Source organism: Papilio machaon, chromosome 24 (genome assembly GCF_912999745.1).
Source record: "Papilio machaon chromosome 24, ilPapMach1.1, whole genome shotgun sequence".
Classification (NCBI taxonomy): Eukaryota; Metazoa; Arthropoda; class Insecta; order Lepidoptera; family Papilionidae; genus Papilio; species Papilio machaon.
In genome coordinates, this window is record NC_060009.1 from 1176497 (window position 1) to 1200454 (window position 23958).

At 35.4% G+C, this 23958-nt stretch overlaps 1 protein-coding gene across 1 annotated transcript in view; it reads left to right on the forward strand.

The window, feature by feature from the left end:
• Positions 1–23653, forward strand: part of LOC106719327 (large neutral amino acids transporter small subunit 1) — a 34737-nt gene extending 11084 nt beyond the window's left edge. The window contains exons 2-13 of the mRNA XM_045683974.1: positions 4690–4933; positions 12010–12153; positions 14950–15052; positions 15311–15436; positions 20259–20352; positions 20883–21024; positions 21195–21325; positions 21508–21676; positions 22083–22176; positions 22692–22850; positions 23422–23477; positions 23561–23653. Coding sequence (XP_045539930.1) covers positions 4690–4933; positions 12010–12153; positions 14950–15052; positions 15311–15436; positions 20259–20352; positions 20883–21024; positions 21195–21325; positions 21508–21676; positions 22083–22176; positions 22692–22850; positions 23422–23477; positions 23561–23563 — 1465 coding nt within the window. The 3' untranslated portion in view covers positions 23564–23653. The remainder of the gene's footprint in view (positions 1–4689; positions 4934–12009; positions 12154–14949; positions 15053–15310; positions 15437–20258; positions 20353–20882; positions 21025–21194; positions 21326–21507; positions 21677–22082; positions 22177–22691; positions 22851–23421; positions 23478–23560) is intronic.
• The last annotated feature ends 305 nt before the right edge of the window (positions 23654–23958 follow it).

Below are 23958 nucleotides of genomic sequence, written 5' to 3' on the forward strand. Positions count from 1 at the left end.
CGAGGAGGTGTAAAATTACTATATCACATGTAGGTTAAGTTTGTTCACCCGGATATTATAAGTGCGTGACAATGGGAGATGGTTTAATGTTTGAATTCTTTTATTAAAATCATTAGATATCTAAAATACACATAATACAGAATTTACACACAGAAGAATAACAGTTTTTGACAATTATAAACTAGTGTAGCCATTTAAATTAGGCAATTAGCAAACACTACATAACCGATTAGCCGGTTCGGTGACGGAGAGAGGAATTCGCAACTTGGTAAGCAGGTCGAAAGAAACGCGACCTTACTCTAGAACAAGGCCTCATTCGATTATGCGCTTGACACACTAACAATATTTCGCAAATAACTATCCCATTCTAACGCAATTCAAATTTCCTTGCGTCAGATTAAACATGTTTTTAACCTAACTATAACATTTATTTACAAAAAAAAAGAAAACGTAGTTACGAAATTAATTAAAATAAATAACCATAAACTGCAGTATCCGTGAAGTCGTTTCTATAAACATCCACGAAAAATTGTAGCTTCAGTGAAAACTGAATAAAAAAACTGTCCACGCGCATCCCAAAATGGCCGGCAGTATGCAATCTTTTAATTTCTGTTCTAATCGACCAAATTTCATGACGACGCGACGTCCGGTTCCTTGATTAAATCTACAATTAGGTTATTGGAACGATTGGAACGAAGTTCCTTATCGCGCGTTGTGAAAGGGGGCTAGACGGAAAAAATTCTTACGAAAAGCTGTCACGACACTTTTTGCTATAGTAAGTATGTTAACGACGAATGAGCGCTACTTCACCATGGCAACGACGTGACAATATATAACGAAAATTCATAGAAATAAAATGTACTTCTTGTGAAGACTTAAGTTTTTTATTCATAGAGTAAACATTGGTTCCTTCACTAATTAATAGAAAGGAACTTCGTTCCATCCGGGTGTCCCAACACACCTCTCAAGTTTTTTGTTATTTTACGAGTACATTTAGCTAACATAATTCCTCAATATTTTTTCTTATAACCATTTTATCTATTTTCATAGACATTCTATTGTTCATAGATTATCTACAGATTAAAACACTTTTGTCTATGTTATATTAGCTACAATAATATAACTCACGCCCGTAACCTATATGGGTAGGCAGTGACGACGGACTTCCATTTGCTACCCTAATTTTATTTACAAAATAATTTACTTTTACCTCAAAACCACAACATAAATGAAAAACCTTAATTAACATGTCTGGAATTTAGCGTTTCCTAAATCGATCGTGGAAACTGATTTCAAACTATCATTAAACAATGATATATATTTTACCAAATAATAATATTACTACAACTCTGTTAACACATCTAAATGGGAACAACCCCCTACCCTCGGTCACCACCCCTACCGGGGTGAACTTATTTAGGTCAAGGATATAAGGGAAGGCATATTGAAATTCCGCGTCGATAGAATGGCCTCAATACGAAATAAATAGCACCAAGAAATTCTACGCGGTCAACGAAATTCATTATCTCACTAATCTTACTAATATAAATGCGAATATTTAGATGGATGGATATTTGTTAAAAGGTATCTCCAAAACAGCTCAACAGATCTAGATAAATTTGGTATAGATGTAGAACATAATCTAGAACACATAGGTTACTTATTAAGTTATTGGAACGAAGTTCCTTATCGCGCGTTGTGAAAGGGGGCTAGACGGAAAAAATTCTTACGAAAAGTTGTCACGACACTTTTTGCTGTCTGTCTCTCTCTCACTTATAGAACACGACACTCTGACTATCTCTCTCTCTCTTTTTTTATTTCGCGCGGAAAGAGTCGCAGACAACAGCTAGTAATATATAATAATAAACAATGATTAATAAAACTGTTTACAAGTAAAACATTTACATTTTGTTAGACATTTTATAATTAACATATAATACTTATATTTACTCTATAACAACATCCAATTGGAACCAATCTGTCCAATTTTTATATTGTTGTTTAAAAAATAACAATACATTTAAAAAAATGTACAAAAAGACAATTATAATTATATATTTTAACTGTTACATACTAATATTATGTCCCATGCAAATGGAAAGATGAGGACAATTTATCTTTTGGAAATCGAACCTTGGACTAACGCAGCAGAAGCTAATACGTCATTTTTTGACAAAGAAATCACTCATTAACTAATATAAAAACAACTTACGTACATTAAATTTGTCCGGTGTCGGTTGTGAGCGACGGGCCGCGTCCGCGAAATAATAACAGTCCCACTCACCCGATGAAGTATCCCCGATGGGTTCGAAACCAGTCGGTGCCGACACCGGACAAAAGTAAGTCAGTGTTTTAGCCGTTTTCTATATTAGTTAAAGGAATCACTCGTTATAAGATCTCTTAACAAATAACACATAAACAAAACATCTATTGACATGACTGACCTCTGATAATGTAATCACAAAGTTGAAATGACGTCTTAAACAAATGTTCATCTTGGCTTCCTACTAACTTGAATAGTTATGTGTTCAGATATTAATCGTGGTCTTGGAATGCCTAAACACCTATACGTATTCTATACTCTGATTAATTTTCAAATGAGAGGAAATGACTGAAAAAAATTTTTTTCTGCGTGGGAGGCTGCCACTGCCCACCCTATCCACGGAGTCACAGCTGACGGTGCTTATGCATTTTACGAATGTTCGTTTCGGAGGGACTTTGTTATGAAAATCTGTCACTGGCTCCTGGACTATTAATAACATACACAACCGTGGGTCTGCATTGTCGAAGTTGTTTCGGACTCTACGAAAACTACAAAATCATTCAATAACGTCCTTGTTAAAATTTGAACTAGATTTTTTTCATTTTCGGTAGTTTTAACGGTTTCAGAAATGGGACAATTTTTAAATACGTTCGGAAAAAACACGAAGTATCCGACGCGTTATTTCCTTAAAGTTTTTCTGAAAGAAACTCGTCTGAATAGTAGAATAGTAGATGAAGCGTGAAATTTTTTAAACTTTGTAATACTATAAAAAAGTAGTAACTGTGAATATAGTTTTTCTATGTTTCAATTCAAAAATGTTTACAATAGGAACGTACCAAATTGTAAATACATTGGCCGAATAAATACACTTTCTTACTCTGAAGTTTTGGTAGAATTAATTGTAACAAATAAACTACGTATATTTAATAAGTATCTACTACTAGCTGTCGCCTGCAATTAGTCTATGTACTCTTTCAGACTATGTTCTACATCTGTGCCAAATTACTTCAACATCCTTTTAGCCGTTTCGGAGATACCTTCAAAGAAACATCCATCTTAACATTCACATTTATAATATTAATAAAATTATAACCTAAAAAAGAACTCTTATTTAACCTTTTCGAAGGTATTTAAATTTAGTTTTTATATTTTACCTCAGAGTCTATTTTGTCTTCTTTTAAGTAAATAATAAAATAAATTAAAACAAAATATATATCGTTTTTCGTTCGTTCTAAATGATTGTGAGAAAGTGGTATAAAGCTAGTTCCCAGACATCTTTTATACAGCTTCAAAAGCTGAATGGTAACCGGTATTGTGCCCATAGACTTCAATGAGGGCCCACAATATGCTGTGTCCTGTTCATACAAGGGCTTATTTAAAGCATGAACCTAAAAGAACAAGGTTACATGTTTTATCACTAAGAGACGTACGTACGACGTAAGTTGTAATGGCTGCTTTTCATAATGTTTTGAAAATGTGATAGTTACAATTTTTGGCATAAAACTGATCGCTGAACACAGCACATGGTCTTTTTTTGGAATCGGGGGAGTTTTCTAAAAATATAACCTGCCTTTTCGAGGGAAAAACTGGGTTTTGTGAGATTTCCACTCACTAATTGCCGTCGGATTCCATTTTCAAGTTTGACGGCGAATGTCCCGGGATTCCAATGGAACGCCCGGTTAGCTTAGTGTGCCTAGCTTGAATATATGTGGCAATCGCCATCGTATCGTTTTGGACATTTCTACTAAAATTTGTGCAGCGCCCTCTATCTGATGTAAAGTACACCAAAAATCTCATACTAATTTTTATAATTGACGATGATGATACGAAGGCGATTGTCACTCGAATATTCGTGCGATGCCCACAATTCTACGAAACAGATTTAAAAATCGAGTTAAGTTGTATTAAAGAAAGAAATAAATTGTATTATCTGTGGTTAGATAATAAACCACAGATAATACAATACCATACTTTTTTTTAAATAAAGCATTTGACTAGTCGGCAGTAAGAAGTAAAATATTTTTTTTATATTAAGTGGACGGGGTCTAATCCTATAAGAGGCTTCAGCCAATGGAAATGGGTCGTCCTAATGGAATAATGCCCTACTTACAACTATTGAAAGTTTTATAGAATACATTAATATTGTGATTTTAACTTGATTTACTTTTTAATTTCGTATAATAAGATTTTGGGAAAAAATTTAATGCTTATTTGTCTAAAATCGAAAAAAAAATGCTAACGCTACGCTATCTATCGAGTTCCAAATTACCCTAAATTTAATAGATCAATCGGAGAATTTTAGTAAATTCATTAATAATGAAGGACACAAAAGAGATATCAAACGTTCAAAAACAAGTCTTAACTATTTCTAAACGAAGTATTTAATTGTGAATGATTTTGTTAATTTAAAAATATTTCATCATCAGGTCTCCAAAGAAAGCAGCGGAGGATGGCGATAAAGAAGCTCTGAAAATGGAACCGCCAACTGACGAAGGTGACAAAGATGGGGGTGCTTTGGAGGCTAAAATGTCACTCCTTAATGGCATCACTGTCATCGTAGGTTCCATTATAGGCAGTGGCATTTTTGTGTCCCCCACTGGAGTATTAAAACACACAGGATCTGTCAATGCTAGTCTCCTTGTATGGATTGCATCTGGAATCTTCAGTATGGTGAGTTGTCAGGTTTTATTTTTAAGAGTCCGAGTTAAAAAATCCCGACTGGCCCTATGAGACTTGGCGGGAAGAATAAAAATCGAATGATAGGTCACCTTACAATTGACATACATATAAACCCGCATACTTACTTAAAAAAACATATCATAGAAAAACATTACACTCTCGTCAGTCGGATGAAAAAGTTTAGGTATTTTTAGGTGTAAGAATACGGAGTGGAGAGACAGTTTTCTACTTTCCTTTTTTCATCATCACTTCATTTACATTAACCTTTGCCTTAAAAAAAACAAATGTCAAAATCTACCATCTCGGAATAGTCTTTGGTCAAGTTCTAGTGAAAGGTTACAGATTCACAAAGCTTACGTGACTGTTAGCAAGTCCGTTATTACTGTCCTTATAAATCATAATTCATTATTTGCTTTATTTGCTATTCTAATTGCATTATTTATATTCATTAATTGCTGTGGATAGTTAACATAACTTAAAATACAATCTTTTTACAAGCGATAAAGATTATTATTGCAAAGAAGTACGTAATAAAGTAAGTACTTTACGTTACGATACGAAGGCGCTTGTCGTAATATTCGTGTTAGGCCCAATGTTCCCACAATGGTAATTATTTGTACAGTAAAAAACATGATTTTCATTTCACTAAGGGCAGTGTTATTTATAAATAATATGCCCTAGATTTTAATAAAATATGTAAGAGCTTTGTCAAGAATTTTATCAAGCGAGAGTTGATTAGTTCCCAAGAGTAACATTTTATACAAGAGTTTATTTTACGTTGTCATAAAGAGTATTTTGTAAATTATTTTTTCTACTTTTTAACCATTTCGTTGAAGTTTAAACAATCTGATTTAAATTATGTTTAAAATTAAATTAAACGACATGACAAATATGGAAGGATTTTGTGAAAGAGGATATGCGTAAGAAGGGAGTGAATTCTGGTATGACAGCTAATTAGAGATATATCGACGCTGGAAAGCGTAAACGCTGTAACCCCGAAAGTATGAACTTTACAGGAGAGCCAAAAAATGATAACTCGTGAGCTGATACGCCTACAAGCATGCGGTATTTAGCAATGTTGTGTAGTTTGTGCTAACCTATAATAAAATCATTATCCTTTGATAATGATTGAAATTATTAACGTGTGAAAAACATATTCGCGATTTCAAGGGTTACAGCGTTTATGCTTTCCAGCGTCGATATGTAAGTGTACATAAGGGCAGGATGATAGGTCGAGTATAACTGTGTGACATTTATATAGTATATTGACAATATATTGATACGAACTTTGATAATATAATGTGATATTCTCAGTTTATTAACTGATGCAATGATGTTGGTCGATTTTAATATCTGTAACATCTGTTAGTTTAAATAAATAATATTAATTCGTTTATCAAATGAATAACAAAAGCAATGTAATATCTGGTCACATGATGGCTGTTATATTTTAATTAGTATAGATAAAACGAGACTTTGCGCCTTGACAACTAATTGCTTTTGCTCATTATTATGTGTTCCGTTCGATGTCCGAAGTCCTTTATGAGAGTACATCGCTTCATTCCTTCCGGTGCGCCCCAACTCACGTCACGTGACAGCTCCGCCAGCGCCACTGCCGACATCAGCGCCTCCAGCGGACCTAACCTGCAACTCCAAAACCCGGGAGCACGCCACCAAGCCACCACCTTGTCATTGTTGCGTCGTTTTTCAAACCGAACGGTCGTCCCTAGGTTTTCAAACAAATAGTTCTTTAAAAAAGTTCTTTATTACAAAGTTATAAGTTAAAACATTTTGAAGAAGTGCGTCACGTGATATTAGAAGAGTCTACAAGAAAACTTCGACGGTCGTGAGTATAACAGCGTTAACAGCCGGCTGTTGAACCCTCTAGCTGGCCCAGCCACTTAGGGTATTCAACTTGGCGACTTTCATCACCCTACGGGGAAAGTCGTCGTTGCCGAATGCTGCAGAACAAATGGACGAAACGAGTAAGTTCTGATGGAGCCTCGAGACGTTTGTGCGGTTCGAAGACCCAAATGCAGCTCGAGCATTAACGATAGCGATGCTCGAACCTTGCGTGAGCTGCGGCTTCAGCTTCGCTATCTCCATACTAAAGATCATGGAGGAAATGGAAATTTTATATCGTTATCGATGTCGTTTTACATACTTATGTTGACGTTACACATTACGGAACGCTAGTTCATTGACCTATTTGAAATACTTCCATTATTTTTATGTTGCGTACGTGTCAATTAGTACATTATGAGATTACTGAAGCGTATTGTAACAATCGGGAAATCGTTGAGACGTGTCAACCTCCGTACGAATTGCCGAATTCGAAGCCAACTACCTCGCAAATAGTTCGATATTATAGAATAGTTAGTTAAATAAATGTCATTACAAGTAAAAATGTTCACTGTTCTCTTGGTTTTTACAGTATAATCTTAATCGAAAAGGCTATTTCATAGTGTTTCTTTTGTTCAAACCGAAAAAGTATACACCGTCTTAGCAAAAAATAAATAAATAAATAAAAAGAAAATTACAAGGTACATGTGTAATAATCGTCTATAACGAAATGTGCAATGAACCAAGATCGTTAACATGTCTTTTGTTTTTTAAATATATTCTACGTGCCATATGTTTCCAAGATGTTAATTTATTGAGATACATTTATTTCAAATGGGTAATCCTTACCGTACTGGACGAATTTTAGTACGTCGATTACACTCAACCTTAAGTGCTACGATATACGAAGCTATAGAATAGTGTGTCAAGATACCTTTTTGGCGGTGCTCACCACGACACGCCCTCTTAGGTTCGCTACACATTCTTGTCATTGTAGCTGTTTAAACTCGTACCGCGTACGTGCTGTTCGTATTGTTAAATAGATTTCTGTCTAATGATTCATACGCCTGATACAGAGGCATAGTAATAACTTTAGCAAAGTGCGGTCAAATTATTAACCTTCGTAAATAAGTTATTTGTACGTCTATGCCATGCAATGAGTCGCCACCGGGTTTAGTGTTGCTAAGAATGGCTGCATGAAAATTCCTTTAATGGCTGTCATTGGACCTCCCTTTCAGAAGTTATTGTTTTAAATCGTACCAAGTGTGAAACTCAAAACAGTCGCGAATATTGACATTATCGAAAAAGAAAGAGGGGGAGGGGCAATAAATAGGATTAGGATAAAACAACGTGACTATAGGTTATTTGTGGTGGCTGTCTGGCGCAATCTCACCATGTAGAATCCAGAGTTTTAATAACAACCATAGTTAATTACCTTTTATTTATTAATCACCTTTAATAAATTTTTTATTAGCATTTACCCGCGACTCCGTCCGCGCGGGATAAAAAATAGAAGACTGGGTGAGGGTTGTCCTATGTCCGTTTCCTGGTTCTGAGCCCACCAATTTTCAGTCAAATCGATTCAGCCTTTCTTGAGTTATAAATAGTGTAACTAACACGACTTTCCTTTATATATATAGATTTTTCTTTGTACTAGAAGTGATACAATCATATCAACTAGTTTTAGAACACATTTGTGTAAGAATTAAATATAAAAAAAAAAAAAATATGGAGCGATAGTCATGCCATTGTAGCTCCTATTTTATAAGTACCCGCTATTACCCGTACACTCAGTAGCAGAGAACAACAGACAAAGCGAACATTATCTTAATACTATGTTGTCAATTAATCGAGTTTCAACCTTTAGTTTTATTCTGATACGAAATAGTTTGTGGTACGAAGTATTCGGGTTCCTTACAGATATGCTCGATATCTACAAATTTATTGTCGCCTACCGATGGCTCAATATTTTCATGGCGCTAAGGTCGCGCAGACTGCACACTTCGGCTTTTAAGGTGAATATTTTAAGATCACGTTGTAATGAACTTGTACTGTGCATTGTGGTTGTATATGGGTGACATACGTTTGTCATTGAAGCTTGACCTTCGTTTCTGCTAATCCATTACGTCACATATGTTAGCGAATGACGTGTCTGCAGTTGCACCGATGCTGTGTACATCTGTCAATTTTGCCGGTCGTCCGTTTTCGCAACCACGGTTTACGTCAACTAAAATACGATTGTGAATAAACGCAGAGTTTTACGTAACGTACGCGTATCGCTGCAAGCTCAAGCGCTTTTACACGATAGTAGCTTTAATATCTCTGTAGCCTAAGCTCGTCGCCTTTGACAGTTATAGAAGAACATTAGCCAATCTCATTTAAAACGATTACGGTGTTTCGGTAGACACGTAAAACAAGTCAAGACTTCCAAAATGTTTGCCCGCGGACAAGATGAGATGGGATCGCTTAGCATTTGGCAATTGACTTCTTGAGCTGGCCCTGCCTCTTAGGATGTTCAATTCTGCGACTTTCATCACCCCACGGGGAAAGTTGCATTGCCAATAACTGCAGCGCGACAGACGCTTGTTTTTCCTTAAAGAAAGCATGGAAACTCATACTGCTTCCTCAAACTGGGACAGTACCCAATCCCAGACAGTAGTATTCGCAACGTTTCGGCGATTGAAAAGCTTACTTCAGGCACTAGTCAAGCACCTCGAAGCTCCTACTGCTCCCTTAAGCTAGGACAGTATGACTGTAAGGTGTCTTATATTGACAAGCGTACTTCTGGCACGAGTGAACTGCTTTAGATATTGTTCTGCTCCCCCAAACTGGGACAGTATTACGTTATGTATACCTTCAGAGATTGACAAGTGTAATTGCACTGGTGAACGACCTGATAGCACGTATTGCTCCCTCAAACAGGACAGTACAATTGTAGAGCCTTCAGGTTTGACAAAGTATTTTCCGGTTCTAGCAAAAAGTTTTAGACATCGTACTTGTCCCTCAAAGTTGGACAGTACTTCACGGCTCCTCACCGCTCACCAGACCAATAAGGCTCCGCAGGGCATGTTAAGCTTAACAACAGCAAAGCTGATGCGGTAATAACGGTTCGCTACTTAACAAATTTTAATACAGCCGACTTATTACACTTGAATAGATGTTGTCGCGACTCTTTCAATAGATTTTGGAATACGACTTCGTCAGGAAAAGTTTTGCTTTCCCTGCTGCCATTTATACCATACGTTAACACACTTGACAGTGACGGAAAAAATTTATATGTTGTGGCACTCCTCTGGATGGAAACCTTTCAAGCATCCGAAGAAGAAAAGATTTTCGATGGTTTGCCCTCTGGGTCAGTTTCACCGACACACTGTCATGAGCCAACCTAGCCCCTAGAAGGGCTGTAACGTTTGATAGATTCATAGATTGAACGTCGTTTTATTTTGTGATATGATCTCAGTACATATAAGAAAACATACACGTAGGTGTTCTTATATTGATAAGATGTTTTCATTGCTTTTTAGCCGTTTCATTACCTAAAATAAGCTAACTGAAAGTGGAATGTCCTAAATCGCTTAACTTGAAATAAATTTTTTGTTCATAATACAAATTATGCTAAGTACCGACAATCTTGTAATTCCCCGTCTAACAGTTTGAATGTAGTTAGTTTATTCTACTCTTTGAACAGATAATCAAAACGGGGATATAAGTCAAATCAGTTGACTTTTAAACATTGCAAAATCTTATTTTGTTCTCTCTTTTCTTTTTGTCATGTTAAGTCGTACGTAACTAAAATTTCACGAATTAGCTTTACGCATGGCTACGTGTTGCTTAGAAAATAACGATTTTACGTCTATCACTGTTTGAGTAAGTTATTGTTTTCTCAGATAATATATTATAAAGACTGATTCAGGACCACTTATCTTGCTAAATATGTCAAGAGCTTCACAGCTTCACATGTTTATCTTGGTGTAAGTTAAATTGCATCTGATAGTACTTTGACGTTTTCTGTTTATTTATGTAATGAAAATAGTGCTGGCAACTGCATAACGGAAATTCGATGCCACGAAAATCTGCATAGAATTTCAAAGATAGCGTGAAGTCAACTAAGCCGAACTGGGCCAGGCGGTTGACTGTGGCATAGTCGTCCCTAGTTTACGGTGGGCACCGAGCCCAAGAATGAAGATGATGCCACGAAAAGGCTAAGCATATGTGTACTACATAGCCGGGAGCAATCGCTTTTTCAATTACTTGTATCAAGATATTCTTTTTTTTCGGGTTAGTAATACAAATCATCCGAATCGATTAAATTGCGATTAGTGATCAAAATACCTCTAACGATCTTTTTAACGAAAAATTAAGTGCTTTTATCACATTGTTGCGTTCTTATTTCACAAGCCACCAGAAGATAACAAACAGATCTCTCATAAAGGACTTCGGACATCGAACGGAACACATAATAATGAAATTTTACCTGTTAATAAAATTTGTATTATGTTTCCTGAGATGTCCGAAGTCCAGACAAGGGCTTTCTGGTGGTTATTCCACCAAAATAATTCGGTTATGAGTCGAACAATGACAAGGTGGTGGCTTGGTGGCGTGCTCCCGGGTTTTGGAGTTGCAGGTTAGGTCCGCTGGAGGCGCTGATGTCGGCAGTGGCGCTGGCGGAGCTGTCACGTGACGTGAGTTGGGGCGCACCGGAAGGAATGAAGCGATGTACTCTCATAAAGGACTTCGGACATCTCAGGAAACATAATACAAATTTTATTAACAGGTAAAATTTCATTATTAGTTGTTTGCATCCATAGATAATTTATTTTTTTTATGGATTTTATGGCCTGGTATAATTTTAAATGTTTAAATGTCAATGTTGCCAAAATAATAAATTAAGTAAATATAGATTGTGTATAAAATTTAAATGTGTTCTTTACAAAAAAAAACAAACGTCATTTAATAATAGGAGTCAGCCGTTACTGTTATTTTCAAAGTAGAATGCATTCCTAAATGACTGTCAAAATTCACTATAAAAGTACAGATTTCAACAAACACTTATTTGAGTAAATATTATTTTTCGAACTCGGAGACTCTGACTAAATTTTTTTTTTATTTTTTTTTTACCCACCTTACTTCCACACCGTACCTTTTTTCAGCCATGACGTCACAATAACATATAAATAGTAAAAGTGTGTGTTTTTAAATATTAAACCTGTGTACCCTATCACCAGATTGGTGCATACTGCTACGCGGAGCTCGGTACAATGATAAAGCTGAGCGGTGCCGACTACGCGTATATTATGGAGACGTTTGGGCCCTTCGCCGCCTTCATCCGGCTCTGGATAGAGTGTATGATAGTCCGGCCTTGTTCACAGGTAATTATAACTTCTGCTATTCTAATAACTTAAAACCGACCACAAAGATCGATCATTAAAATAAATCTAAAGATAGTTTCAGTAAATTTGTTTACAGAAATCAAATAAAAGTTGTACTAATTACAAAATAATATAAATAATTCAGACATTAATCTTAAGAATTTAATATTTCTACCGATAACAGGGTTGGTATTGCTATTCTTAGATTGGTTAATAGAGTTGAATAATAATGAATCGATATTGATTATCGGGTACGGCAACACCAGTTTTCCACTAGCTCTACTTGCCGCGTAAATTGACTTGACAGCTATTTACCATTACCACTGACGTAATCGTGATTTATTTCAAACTAGCCTTTACCCGCGACTCTGTCCGCGCGGAATAAAAAAATGCACACAAGATAAAAACGTTTTCATGTCCGTCTCCTAGTTCTAAGCTACCTCCCCATCAATTTTCTGCTAAATCAGTTCGACCAATCTTGAGTTATAAATGGTGTAACTAACACGACTTTCTTTTATATATTACTAGCTTTTACCCGCGACTCCGTCCGCGCGGAATAAAAAATAGAAAACGGGGTAAAAATTATCCTATGTCCGTTTCCTGGTTCTAAGCTACCTGGCCACCAATTTTCAGTCAAATCGATTCTACCGTTCTTGAGTTATAAATAGTGTAACTAACACAACTTTCTTTTATATATATAGACTAGCTTTTACCCGCGATTCCGTCCGCGCGGAATAAAAAGTAATTAAAAAAACGGGGTAAAAATTATCCTATGTCCTTTTCCTGGTTCTAAGCTATCTGCCCACCAATTTTCAGTCAAATCGATTCAGCCGTTCTTGAGTTAGAAATGGTGTAACTAACACGACTTTCTTTTATATATATAGAGATGTAAACGAGATACCCGACAGCTATTTTATTGCAATAAACAGTGAGAATCAACGTTTAAACTCGTATAAAGTTAGATATCAACAATAAAAGGATTTCTTTTATTGAAGCGAAACTTTTATTGATTGAATCGAGTTACTGTCGCTCCTAGGGGAGTCGTGTATTGAATTTAAAGAAAGGCTCTAACAATTTTATTAAGTATCACAATAAACATTGATTTTTCTTTATTGATACTAATTGTAAAGAAAATATACTGACAACGATAAAATGTTTAAAAGTGTGAAACAAATTGCATTAATAAGAATAGATTGGGTTAGATTAGTCAAATTAAATAAACTGTTAAACTTAATATTATGTAATTATACTAGTAAGTCTAAGGATGATTCATTTGACAAATGAAGCCTAGAAGTATCGAATTAATTTTGGATAAGAATTAATATTGTACTTAATGGACGGTTGTCATAGTGTCGGATCGTACGTTCATAACGAACGACTACGACTCGGTAGTTCTTGTAATTAAAAAAAAAAACTTGAGAGGTGTCAAGGGACACCCGGATGGAACGAAGTTGCTTTCTATTAATTAGTGAAGGAATTGTAATAAAATATTATTTTTTTTAAGTTATAATAATACTTTTTTATTATTTACAAAAAACCTGTATACACTCAACAAAAATAATCGTCGCGACACCACACTGTTCAATGCGAAATAGAAATGAAAACATCTGGCTTGCTTTCTATAAGAGAGAGTGAGACAGACAGAGAAACATGCGACGCCGCACAGCTTCCAATAGCTTACTATAGCAAAAAGTGTCGTGACAACTTTTCGTAAGAATTTTTTCCGTCTAGCCCCCTTTCACAACGCGCGATAAAGAACTTCGTTCCAATTAACCGAACAAATAAGTAGTATAATTTAGGCATTTTATTACTTTTTGAATTTATTATTATTTGTCTATGTATCGCACAACTAACAAAAAAAAATATATATTTTTGTTTGTCAACCTCAATTTAAAGTTTAATATTTTATTTATTTATTTAATTTTGAAAATAAAGTAGGAATATAAAGAAACAATTTTATTTACTTTGTATTTCAAAAACAATAATCACGTAATTTTTGATTGCAAGTGCTATGAGATCAACCGTCGAAAATAGAAAAGATTCAAAATCGATTTTACTCAACCCATCTCTAGTGAATTGTCAAACTAATTATCCTGAAATAGAAACACTATACGTGCTAATCGTATAACAATGACTGTGTTTTCTTTCTTCAAATAAAGTGCATATTATTAATTTAACGTTCACATGAATTAATATATCTTTTTACTGACTTAGATTAAAAATAAATATTACATTAAAAATAAAAGTTTTTTAGTCACAGTATGTTACACAAAGTTTGCAGTTACAGTTGATGTATTTTCTTCCATATTTGAATTAAAACACATTTTGATTATATGTTCAATAGACATGAGGAACCAAACAACTTGTACTGATCGGTTTCAATTGTCTATGTTGATGCTTGTGACAGAGAGCGGTAGTAACGATTGACGACTATCTGAAATTATAATTAAAAGTAAATATAAGGACTCATTTACCGTGTGTTTCTGAGATGAAAATTTATATAAAACATATCGTCATCCCTGTTTTTTTTTGACAAACCAGATATAACAATATGTTTTTGACAGGGATTTTGGTCTCAAAAACACAAGGTTTGACATAAGCTAGAATCCTACGTACAGTTCGAACTATCCGGCGATGACGTCAGTAGCGGTATAGCGCTCTCATTTATTCTCATACATTTGTCTCGCTTCGAAGTGACCGCCGAGAGTACGATTTTGGCTTACGTCTAAATGAACCTTTAGAAGTCTGTTGTCCGTTCTATTACTATTATTATAGTTGAATCTCTTTGATTGACAGGCAATAGTGGCACTGACATTCAGTGTGTACGTCTTAAAGCCGATATTCCCAGAGTGCGACCCACCTGAGGACGCCACCAGGTTGTTGGCGGCCTGTTGCATATGTAAGTACTACACGACCACACTAACATGGTACCTGCGTAAATGATGTCATAACAAGCTTATATCACTTTAACCGCAGAACTCCACTGCCTTGACAACGGAAGTGTCAGGTCAGTAGATTTTTATAGGATAGTGATATTTATGTCTAAGAGTTCTGTTAGCATTCTGAGCCTTCATAAAGTTTGAATTGCTTTATATCTGGAGTACAGACAGCAAATTAACTATCGCTTGACTTCTCAGTATCTATATGATTTGTGTAGTACTGCTGACCTTCGTTAACTGCTGGTCAGTGCGCGCGGCGACACGCGTTCAGGACTGGTTCACCTACGCCAAGCTGCTCGCTCTCTTCATCATCATCGCTGCAGGCGTCTATCAGCTCTGTAGAGGTGAGTACGTAGTGATAACCAATAGAGCCTTAATCCACTGGTACACTATGTGAGCGCTAGCTTACTACTTATAGGGGCTTTAGAGTGATTTCGTAACCAGGCGCCCATAATTATAAATACGTCCCTGGCTACAGTGCTAACCAAACTTTATGGTGGCTCGCTATTTCAGGTGACGCTTCACACAATTTTAGGGAACCCCAGTTGCACCTACAGCTATAAAGTTAGAATCTTGTAATACAACCCCTTGCATTATATCTGGACGACTAGCCTCCTCATATCTTTATCTTAGCAATACTCTTTCAAAGGGACCCCCCCCCCCATTAAAAGAGTACAATCCGAATACATCTTTTTATACCGTATTTTTAATTAAATTAGACGTTAGTAAAAAAACTGATAGCGGCAACTCGTTAACTGCGTCGTATTAAAATAAACTAAAAACCTACAAAAATAATAATTAATACGAAATAGGTCGTTAACCTGACAATTAGTGACAATCAACTGCTTACTTCGTGTGATAAGAAAATTAAAAAAAAAAAATGCCGCCAACAACTAATATGCAATATTTGCAACTTTGACAGCTAAAGTTGACTGACTCTTGTAGAAAAGCGTAAATATAATTTTCCGTCACAAATAATTTTATTTTGAACTAATTATACTTATTTAATTTTACTTATTATTCTATAAGAGTATGTAGGTCATTCTTGATAATATTTTACGAATCAACTGTGAAAAAAAAACTGGTTCTGAATACAGTTTCTTTTTATCAGTAAAAAGAACTGTCTATCAAAACAGTTTTTTTCTTTAGATTTCATATTGGAAAGAAGTTCCTTATCGCGCGTTGTGTAAGGGGGCTAGACGGAAAAAATTCTTACGAAAAGTTGTCCCGACACTTTTTGCTATAGTAAGTATGTTAACGACGAATGAGCGCTACTTCACCATGGCAACGACGTGACAATATATACCTAACGAAAATTCATAGAAATAAAATGTACTTCTTGTGAAGACTTAAGTTTTTTATTCATAGAATAAACATTGGTTCCTTCACTAATTAATTGAAAGGAACTTCGTTCCATCCGGGTGTCCCTTGACACCTCTCAAGTTTTTTTTTGTTTAAATCTCTCTAACAAAGAAAATTTAAAACTAATTTTTGCAGGATTTTATTTCGTTGTCGTTTTTCCTATAAAGCAGAAAAAATCTCTTAAGGGAAATGTCGAGCACAGATGTGGAGACAATCGTTTCCTTGAGGACATGGATCTATTTACACCGCAAATTACTCCTTTGTGTGTTCGCCATCTAGTGAATTCATTATAAAGCTTTGAACTGCCTTACATAGTACGATAAAAAATATAGTAGTCGCAAATATAAAAATATGTGTGAAGTAGGCTCAAGTAAGTACTTGTGCCGACACTGGACATATGTACGTGAGTGTTTTAGCCTTTCCTGTATTAGTTAATGATAATGTCTCACGAAAATTTGAATAATTAAACATCTTTATATTTATTTGATATGCAAAAATCTTTCATCTTAAACATGTTTTATGTGAATATTTCAGCAATGTAAACTCACACAGTTATAGTTATAGTGTTCAAAATATTATACTTCAAGTAGTGTTGGACACATCGGTCTGGCCGGTTCATGATTATAGAGCATTTCACGACAATATTAAATAATACGATGCAACCAGACCGCGCCGGATTGCGGCAATCATTTCATAAGGAACAACCGCCGACGCACTAAAGACGTCTGCATACTGTTACTCTGTTTCGACTATCGAAAACTTGATATAAATAATGTTATATCTGTCATATTTTTTTGGAAAACTGAAACAAAATGTCGCTATTTACTATACAAGATCTTTGTACTGTAACTGTCATGGCATTTTTATGTCATTTTATATAAGTTGGTTTTAATAATATATATTCTGACTGAACCAACTGAGATAGCAGCGCATCTCATTAGTTCACGGAACAAATATCCTTAGTTGGCTTTGACGTTTCAAATAACTATCTGCCTGCGCCATTTTGTGACGTCACAGCTGTCAAATTGGTAGTAAAACGCACTATGATAATTCACGTCCTATTTATTTTATTTCTTTAAAAAAATAATGTTTGTGATTTGTTGTTTGTTGCCTTAAGAGTTTCACTGATTCTGAAGTTTTCAACTTTTGATAATATTTAAAGAATTATACTCATAAAATCATAAGTTTTTCTTCACTTAAGTTTTACTTAAACTCTTTATTCGATTTGCAATACGTAACAGCTACTTTTAATGCATCAGAATATCGTATGCGAGCGACCTAATGTTACCGAGGAAATTGAGTTTATTTTCAGACGCGATGACAGCAATTTTGTAACAATACTATCAAAGTATCCTTTTATTGACTTTCTTATTACGTGCTAAGGAGTTATTCATAACTCCTATATAAATATAGGCTATGCTACGTCATACATTACATACATACATTGAATAACATAGCAACTGGCGATACGGTAGAGAGCGGTTGGGCGACCGCCCAGGGCGCTTAGCAGACAGTAGCGCCATAAGTCTGCAAATTACACAGACTCATGTAACCCTGCTATCCCATCCTAAAGAGGGCGTACCAGGAAACTCACTAAAAGCCAAAACAGACACTGCGTCAAACTTTGTACCCCCCCTTTTTTAAGGTAACGCAAATTGATGAACTTGAAATTTGACAAGGTTATGTTTTGTGTAGTAGAAGTGCATAAAGCTATTTTAATGTATCCTAGATCACACTTTGAGCTACAAACGACTATAAAATGGTTACAAACATGCAATACAGTTCTATGATCGAAATTTGATCTGTAATTGATTTTTATTATCTTGATATTAACAAAGTATGATGCAATAATAAATACAGATTGATTGGTAATAAATATATTTTAATAGCCAACATTGCTTATAGAGTAAAAATTTTATGAACCTGAATGATTATTGACATTTTTACTTGACTATTATTAGATTATAAAATATAATTGGCCCTTAGATTGTTTTTTTATAAAGTTTTCTTGCTTCCGTAGCAATTTTTTTTAGTTTTAAATTAAAATATTAAAAAAAAAACAAAATTTGTTTTGAATTTATTTTATCATACGTTAAGCATATATTCGTACAAATAATTTGGATTTTTTGAAAGTGTCAATACTTTATTTTATTTATTTCTCGCTACGTAAAATGGAGTGGCTATCGACAATTATAATTAGACTAGACCATAGATAAATAAGTACAATGGACTAACCGTGGGTTTCTGAAACTAAAATTCTCGTTAAAACATATTATTATCTCTGTTTTAACAAAGACTAGCTTTTACCCGCGACTTCGTCCGCGCGGAATAAAAAATGCACACAAGATAATAAAGTTCCTATGTCCGTCTCCTAGTTCTAAGCTAACTCCCCATCAATTTTCAGCTAAATCAGTTCGACCGATCTTGAGTTGTAAATAGTGTAACTAAGGGCCACTGTCCACGGAGGCGTAGCTTCATAGACGCTTCAAAATACTCCGTGCAGCTTAAGCAGCCCAGCGTACTGATCTCTATCCACGAGGCGTATTGCAAGCGTACATTGTCAATCATTTGTGAGAATTCAGTCGGACGACGAAGACGTTATTTTGGCTTATCACTACATTCGAAGTCGACGAAAACGATGATCATATTGGACCCATCCAATATAGAAAGAAATATCAAATGTAGATTTCTTTCGCCACCTCACTCCAAGCCTTTTTAGTTAAATCTTTTCTAGCATATTCAGCAAGATTAGTGTTATACAAACACGGATATTTTTCTATGATCTGAAAAAATTTGGCAGTCGTTCCCGCCATTTTTTACAATAAAAATCACGTGCGTTCACTCCTTGTACGCGGAGGCGTACGACAGCCAGTACGGCAGGTGTCATGAAGCTTGCGTGCAGCGACGCGAGCGCGACGCTGCCGCTCCGTCGACAGAGTTACATTGTTTTGTATGTAAGCTGCAAGCAAGCGTACACCAAGCGTACAATGACGAATACGCGTCTATGAAGCTACACCTTCGTGGACAGTGGCCGTAACACGACTTTCTTTTATAAAGATAACGACAGGGATGACGGTATGTTTTAAACAGAGATTTTGGTTTCAGAAATTAACAATAAACGAACTTATGAATTTCGTCAGCTGACCTCGCGCTTAGACCATGACCGCAGCGAAGGCAATTGAACGAATGAAAGTGACCCGTTCAATATGACCCGATCAATCATTCATAATAGCAACAGACCGGTAAAACCTGTGATTGCAATCTCCTGAATTCCTTGAATACTTGACAGGAAGAAAAGAATTAAATTTTAAATGAAATTAATGAATGATTATCGAGTTGCTTTTTTGTATCACAGTCGCATTCTTTACTCAAGCTTTCCGTTAGTGTATACTAAATCTACAATTAGTGTGGTTCTTAGGACCAGACAACTTTACAGTTTGGTTTGACAGTTTAAATAAAATTAAGACTTTGTTGACAAAAATACAATCAACGAAGGTAATTAGTTTTTTTATTAGTTTTTTAGGTTGTCATTTTATTATCTAATCGTGGTATTTCACAGCAATATTTTGTTTAAGTGCGAAAAAAACAATTTAAACACTTAAGTACACAATATCGTTAAAAACTATTCAAAGCTAACAAAATACTTTGTAACCTAAATTCATGCAATCGGGAAGTAAAGTCAGTGTTGCCAGATTGCATGGGAATCTGAATGAAAAATCTGACCAGCAAAAAAAATAAAAATAGCACAAATATACTGTTAAAATGTAATTTATTTTAATTATTTTTTTATGTCTTTATTTTCAGGAAAAGTGGAGCATTTTACATTTGAAGGGACTACGAGTGACGTCACATCTATCGCTCTCTCTTTCTATTCCGGACTCTTCGCATACAACGGATGGTAAGACTCATTAGACTTAAGTTTTTTCTGTGGTACTTTAACATTACTTCTTCAATTATTTCACTTAAATGTAGCTCTCCTTTTGCTACCACAACAATAAAAAAGAATATTTTTTTATTGCTTATAAACTACAAACAACATGGCGGTAACTTAGAGGGGTAGGCAGAGATTATAGATTTCCGTTAAGACAAAATATTAAGGTACCGGTGGCCTAATCTCAGTCCTCTTTCCCTTTCCACCCTTTTCTTATAAGGAATGGATGGGAAGGTGGATTTGATGGAGGAGATGCATAGTAAGGTTAAATATTCTCTTTTAGTTCGTCTCCTCCTTCGTTGATTGAGGGTAGGCAACGCATCTGCAATTACGAATGTCTATGGGCAGCGGTCGTTTCGCCATTTCGGCGAATTCATGTGGCCGCTTGCTCGTTTGCCATCTTGTAATAAAAAAAAATGCAGACTTTTTTACGTCTATGGTTGTTACAAATTTACATTCTTGCTTAATTTTCCCCTAATTCCGTAATAATATTTAAGGAATTACTTGAACTTCATCATCGAGGAGCTTAAGGACCCGGTGAAGAATCTACCCCGAGCTATTGCAATCTCAGTCGCGCTGGTGACCATTGTTTACACATTCACGAATGTCGCCTTCTACACCACACTATCACCGAATGAGGTAACAGTCAACACCTTACACATTATTCTCAAATATTGAGGTAACGCTCTTTAACTGTTGCGTTGTTACAACAACCTACCATCAAATCTTGACACCTCCCTCTTGTCTACTGAAGTAATAATGCTAAAATAACTTTCAAATACTTTAAAACTTGTACTTTTTTCTTCCAGGTATTGGGATCAGCGGCGGTGGCGGTGACGTTCGCCGAACGTTTATTCGGATGGTTCGCGCTCTGTATCCCGTTGTTCGTCGCTGCCTCAACATTCGGTGCTGTGAACGGTGTGCTTCTCACTTCTTCCAGGTTAACATTTTTATATACAGTTCTTTTTAATTACAGTTAGAAGAAACCGGTAAGATTTTAGGTAGGTGATGACGGCAGAATCAATTGTTTGCTAGATCGATTGTCTAACGTGAAACATTTCTGACAATGATCACTAATGTTCCAGCAGTGGAAACATTAAGAAACATGTTGTATTACATCAGGTTGTTCTACGCGGGGGCAGCTCAGGGTCAGATGCCGAGTGCTCTCACCATGGTGTCAGCTCGGGCGACGCCGGCGCATGCTGTACTGGCTGTAGCATTGCTATCACTACTCTACCTTACAGTCTCCGATATATATGCACTCATTAATTACGTAGGATTCGCTACTTGGGTACGTATCTACAACTTACTAATATTATAAATGTGAATGTTAAGATGTATGGATGTTTGTTTGAAGGTATTTCCAGAACGGCTTAACGGATCTTGATGAAATAGTTTGAAAGAACACATAGTTTTCAATTCCGCATGGACGGAGTCGCGAGTGACAGCTAGTACTGTAGTAGTACTATAAGAAGGAATTAGTTCACAAATTAAGATATAACTGAATTAAAAAGTCTTGTCTTTGCGATTAGAAGCAATAAATACATGTAGAAATGAGACTTAAAAGAGGAAAAGTAGATCAATGGAGTCAAAGACGCCTATAAGTTTACAGATCTACTAGTATTACAGATCTGTGGAGTACCATCAGCTACATAAAACCTAATAAGTTTGTAAAAATAGAAGATTTATGTTTTCAGCTAAGTATCGGTGCAGCAGTGCTGTGTTTGCCCGTACTCAGATACACAAGACCGGATCTGGAACGACCCATTAGAGTCAACCTATTCTTCCCCGGTGAGATATATTATAGTTTTTTATTTTACAAGAAGGATTAGGAAGGAAGTGATTCTATTATTAAAAATATAGAATAATGTACCAGTTATTTTAATGGAGTCTGCTTTTTAATTCAAAAATTGCATTTTTTTTTTTAACTTTACAAATATTTTACGTAGATTTTCATATGATATGATTCTCTCTCTATATATATTCCTAATCAATCTCTCTTTTTGTTTTAATTTTTATTAGTTTATGTACCAAGTGAGAAACGAGCATCTTTCTTATTGTAGGTTTTATAAATTTTGGTTTAAAATAAAGTGATCATTTTTTAAGTTAGCTAACGATCAAGCGGTCACCTGAGTCTGCCTAAATAGCGAAGCAGCCGCCCATAGACATCCGCAATTGCAGCAGCCTTGACAGAGGAGGGGATGCACAGAGAGAGAATATATTCTCTTCCTATGCGTCCCCTCCTCCGTCAAATACTTCCAAAGCTTACCCAATCGTGGTAAGAATCTCATTTCTTATGTCATCAGTGATCTACATAATCTGCACTATCCTGGTGGTGGCGGTGCCCGCGGTGGCATCTCCCGCGGAGACCGGCGTCGGCTGCCTCATGATCCTGACCGCGGTGCCTGTCTACCTGCTGCTGCTCGCGCCAAGGACCAGGATAAAGGCGCTCGGATCACTCACCGGTCGGTATCACTGTTGCCATTTCGGCTACATCAAAATGTCTCTAAAAGAACTGTTAAAAATGCCAAAATATGCTATTTTATTAAAAAAAAAAAGTGCTAAAACAAAATGCTAAATAAATAAATATCAATTTTTAACCAAAATTAGTCAGAAATTTGACAAAATTTAATAGATTGGATTTATGTATGCCTACACGGGTTAGTTCATTTACATGATATGTCACTGACTAAAAATCTACCAAATTTAGTGTAAAATTGCTAAATTGGCAACACTGGTCGGTATACTATGACAATCAGCTGTGAGATGTCATCAGGCTGTGTTTGTCCACTGCTGGACAAAGACTTTTCCCAATGTCTTCCATAGTATGCGATTCTCTACTAAAAATAAAATAAAACGTCGATACTCAAGTAACTACATCCTTAATAAATACTGAATGGCTTAATATATTCGGCTTACCGATGTATTTAGTCATTGAGTGGTCCACTTAGTGTAGATATACTATGAGTAATGTCAATTAAGGATCTTTCTGAGTAATCAATTATTTGGAAGTTATGAACTAATACTTTTTTACAGGTTCCTCTACAAGACTAATGCAAAAACTGACTTTATCTGTACGCCCTAAAATAAAGGTCAGTTGAAATTTTGTAGTTAGTATTAATACGTTTTTTTAATAATTTAGTAATTACTAAAAAAAATCATTTTTTTTTTTCAGTGAAAAGATCTGTATTTGGATAATCAAAGACATTCGGCCGCGTTAAACTGGATTACGAGAACAGTATTTAACATAATTTTTATGTTTAGCCAAACTATATAAAATATATATTATATTGCGATATATTTGCTATAACTTAAAATGTTTACATGTTGAAAATATGTTACGCTCAACCTTTGATCATGTTGCAGTAATACAAATAAAAAACCGGATTTTTTAAAATCGCATTTAAAAATTTTTTAATTGCGATTTAAAAATAAAATTATTTTTTAAATATACTATATACTTTGAAAAAAATACTACAAAGTGATCTCTTTTCTCCTTTAATAGTAAAATATTATTATTTTTTAATACTGTCAGAATTTATTTCAACTAAAATCAACAATGGTGGCTTGTGA